Raw genomic sequence first — 4557 nt, 5'->3', positions numbered from 1 at the left:
AATGCCAACTACTCTGAGAGTGTAGTGGGTAATTTTTACGTACCACTGGCATGGGTACCACTGACCTGACACCGGCATCAGCCATGACTACGGTCTCACTACGGTCTATACAAGCACAGTATATTGCCAAAGGTCTTGGTCACCTGTCACTGCCTCCATGAAATCCAATGCTTGAATGGTTCTTTTTACCTGCCACCGGCATGGGTGCCTGTCAGACAACACTGGCATCGGCCACTACTACGATTTCACTCAGTTCAACAAGTCTTCACATGCACAGCATATCACCCAATAATTGAAGGGTGCTTTTAATGGGCCAGTTACATGACATTGGCATTGGCCACAACTATGATCTCACTTGGTTTGATGTCACTGCCCCATGAGGCCCAACGTTTGAATGGTGCTTTTTACGTGTTACCAGCATGAGTGCCAGTCAGACAGCACTGGCATTGGCCATGACTTTGATTTCACTCAGTTTGACAGGTCTTCACAAGCACAGCATATTGCCCAACAATTGAAGGGTGCTTTTAATGGGCCACTTACATGACACTGGCATTGTCCATGACTATGATATCACTAAGCTTGCTGGATCTTCTTAAGCATGACATATCTCCAAAGGTCTCAGTCCCTTGTCATTGCCTCTATGAGACCCAACATTCAAAGATCATGCTTCACCACCTCATTCCATGTCTTCCTGGGTCTACCTCTTCCACAGATTCCCTCTTCCGTTAGAGTGTGACACTTCTTCACACAGCTGTCCTCATCCATACACATCTCATGACCATACCAGTGCAGTTGTCTCTCGTGCACACCACATCTGATAGTTCTTATGTTCAACTTTTCTCTCAGGACGCTTACACTCTGTTGTGCATGCACACTGACATTGGACATCCAGCGAAGCATACTGGCTTCACTTCTTTCAAGCCTACACATGTCCTTGGCTGTCACAGCCCATGTTTCACTGCCGTGTAACATGGCTGTTTGCATACAAGCATCATACAGTCTGCCTTTCACTCTGAGTAAGAGGCCCTTTGTTACCAGCAGAGGCTGGAGCTCTCTGAACTTTGCCCAGCCTATTCTAGCAGCTACACTCTCAGAGCAGCCCACTCTACTGACTTGGTCACCTAGGTAACAGAAACTACCGACTACTTTTAGTTTTCCCCCTTGGCATATGATGGAATCTATTTTCTGTACATTTTTGATGTTTATTGTACCTGTGCACCTTCCACACACAAAAACTATCTTCCCTGTTAACCTTCCCCTGATGTTGTTGCATCTCTTTTGTGTCCATAGCTTACACTGGATTTCTACCTACGCCTTCTCTACAGATCAAGCAGGGCCATCTACCTGAAGGGATTTGTGATTTGTCCACCTTCCTACATACTAAGACTTTGGTTTTTGCTAGGTTAACTCTAAGGCCCTTCGATTCTAGACCTTGCATTCACACCTGAAACTTCTCTAGTTCTGGTAGTGAGTCAGCTATAAGAGCAAGGTCATCAGCATAGAGGAGCTCTCAAGAGCAGCCTGTCTTGAATTCCTCTGTTATCACTGGGAGGACTCTGATGAACAAGAGGGGACTGAGGACTGATCGTTAGTGAACTCCTAGTTGTATCCTGAATTCTTCACTATATTTGTTGTCAGCCCTCACCTTACTGACAGCATCCCTGTACATGGTTTATGCAGCTGTCACCAACCACTCATCTATCCCTAGTTTCTGCATTGACCATCAGATAAAGGATTGGGGTACCCTGTCAAAGACATTCTCCATGTCAGCAAAAGCCAAGTACAGAGGTTTATCTTTGGCTAGGTATTTCTTCTGCAGCTGTCTTACCAGAAATATAGCATCAGTGGTGCTTCTCCTTAGCACAAACCCAAACTGCATCTCATCTAAACTGACTCTCCTTCCTAATTAGTTGGGCTATGACTCTCTCTGTGGCTTTCATCACCTGATCCAATAATTTGATACCCCTGTAGTTATTTCTATCTAAGACATCAACTTTACCTTTGTATCAGTTGACTTTGGTGCTGCTACACCAGTCATTGTGTATGACTCCTTTGTGTATCACGTGATTAACTATATGGGTGACTAGACCATAGCCTACACCGTCAGATATTTTAAGCATCTCAGCTGTGATTCCTGATAGACCGGGGGCTTTCGCTGTCTTCATATCCTTAATTGCTTTATCTACCAAGGTACCGTCAAGTCAGATAGCTGGTCCCTTAGTTGGTCAACATTTACCAGACTCTCTTTCTCCCATTCATTCTCTTCATTTAGCAATCTTTCATAGTGGTATCTCCAAGTCTCTTTCTTTGCAGCATCATAAAATGCAAGTGAGCCATCATCCATGTGAACACATTTCTCTCCTTTGACATCGCAATTTTCTCTCACACACTGTCTTGCAACTCGGAACACTTCAAGTCTCTGATCCTCATGATGCAGAACATTGGCTAATCTCTTCTTTCCTGCTTCCCCTCTGACTAAGTCAACCTGTCCCCTAGCTTGCCTTTTGGCTGTATGATACAGTCCCCTGCTACCACCACACTTCCAGGCTTTAGTTTCTTACATTAGGAGTGTTATACTTTAAATATATGTTGCTTTTGATGAAATCAGTATCTGATAATCCATAGATATTGATGGCTGTCATAACAGCTATAGCTGAGAACTATTCTAATCATAAATCTATTGCTATAGGCCTTATTCACAATCCTGTCATTGATGTGAAAAGTAAGGGTTTAAAATTTATAAAAAAGATTTGAACTTATTTAATTTTTTTTGTAAATATATACATGGTTGAGAAAAATTTTGATTACTACATGGCTTTCTGGACTTGTGCATTAGTTGAATGTTTTAGGATTAAGCCATTTCTTCTTGTTCAATATTGCTGTTGATCTTAACGTGGATTAGCTTGCAAAGAAAATGAATGAACGACAGAAACGCTTGGAAAAAGAAGCTACATGGTAAGATACTTCATTGACTGATTAAGATTTCTTTTGCTGGAATGTAACTCTAGATTTAGGAAGTGCAAAGTTTTTGCATTAATTTTTCCCTCTAAAAGTTAAGTAGTTCTAACTTGGGATGCAAATTGGATCACCTTTTTGGTTTATTAAGAATAGAACATTTCTTTTTACCACCTTGAAAATGTATTAAATATTGGTTTCTTACATCACAAACCTGAAATCATTTGGTACAGAGAGACAAGAAACTTTGGTGTTCATACATTTTCTAAATGCATTAACTTTTTAACTGCAAAATTTCATGCTTATTCCAGTAATGATATTAAATATCTACCAAAAAATAGAATTGGTATTTCCTGCAAGTCACATGACCTCAATAAACATGACATATCTTTTATCTGTTACTTGTTTTAGTCATTAGACTGGGGCCATGCTGGGTCACCACCTTGAAGAATTTTTAATTGAATGTATCAACCCCAGTACTTACATTTTATAAGCCTGGTACTTATTCTATCAGTCTCTTTTGTTGAACTGCTAAGTTATGGGGATGTAAACACACTAGTGTCCATTGTTAAGCGTTGGTGGGGGGACGAATACACACACGTACATAGATATATATATATACAGGGTTATTCAAAAAGAATGAACCGATTTGATTACACAATATTTTGATAAGGAAAAGCAATAGAAAACTCCAGCTAAGTCACAAGTATTTATTCACAATCAACTTTTATTTCCTGTTTTACAAGTGTTCAATGTGACCACCACCTGCAGCACGGGCAACACCAATGCGATAAGAGAATTCCTCCCAGAGACATGTCAGCATATCACGATCCATTGAGTACTTCTTTGGCTCTCTGGTTGAATGCTTTATCGAAGTTTTTCCATTTCCCTTCTATGTCAATATCTTCTGGAATCGCCTCAAGCAAAGCAAATTTATTTAGTTCCATAATGAATTTGCTTTTGATATCCTGATACACATCTGGGAGGAATTCTCTTATCACATTGATGTTGCCTGTGTTGCAGGTGGTGGCCACATTGAACATTTGTCAGACAGGAAATAAAAGTTGATTGTGAGTAAATACTTGTGACTTAGCTGGAGTTTTCTATTGCTTTTCCTTATTAAAATATTGCATAATGAAAATGGTTCATTATTTTTGAATAATCCTGTATATACATATATATGATGATAAATTAAGTAGAGAGATACTATTGACAATCCGATAATTTATTTAGAGCTCTTACCTCTGCTGGCGACAAAGGGACTCTCACTCAGGGTAAAAGGCAGACTGTATGACGCATGTGTACGAACAGCCATGCTACATGGCAGTGAAACATGGGCTGTGACTGCTGAGGACATGCGTAAGCTCGCAAGGAATGAAGCCAGTATGCTCCGCTGGATGTGTAATGTAAATTTGCATACCCGTCAGAGTGTAAGTATCTTGAGAGAAAAGCTGAACATAAGAAGCGTCAGTAGTGGTGTGCAAGAGAGACGATTGCGCTGGTTTGGACATGTGGTGAGAATGAATGAGGATAGCTGCGTGAAAAAGTGCCACTCCCTAACAGTTGAGGGAACCCGTGGAAGAGGTAGGCCCAGGAAGACCT

The 4557-nt window shown here is 40.8% G+C and overlaps 1 protein-coding gene across 3 annotated transcripts in view; it reads left to right on the top strand.

The window, feature by feature from the left end:
- Positions 1–4557, top strand: part of LOC106882636 (VPS9 domain-containing protein 1) — a 61716-nt gene that overhangs the window by 38060 nt on the left and 19099 nt on the right. For all 3 annotated transcript variants that reach the window (XM_014933379.2, XM_052970688.1, XM_052970695.1), the window contains one exon: positions 2903–2955. In XM_014933379.2, the coding sequence (XP_014788865.1) occupies positions 2903–2955 (53 nt within the window). The remainder of the gene's footprint in view (positions 1–2902; positions 2956–4557) is intronic.

This window comes from Octopus bimaculoides, chromosome 1 (assembly GCF_001194135.2).
Source record: "Octopus bimaculoides isolate UCB-OBI-ISO-001 chromosome 1, ASM119413v2, whole genome shotgun sequence".
Taxonomy (NCBI): Eukaryota; Metazoa; Mollusca; class Cephalopoda; order Octopoda; family Octopodidae; genus Octopus; species Octopus bimaculoides.
The sequence above is the reverse complement of the archived record's forward strand: the minus strand, read 5'-3'. Positions and strand labels throughout refer to the sequence as shown.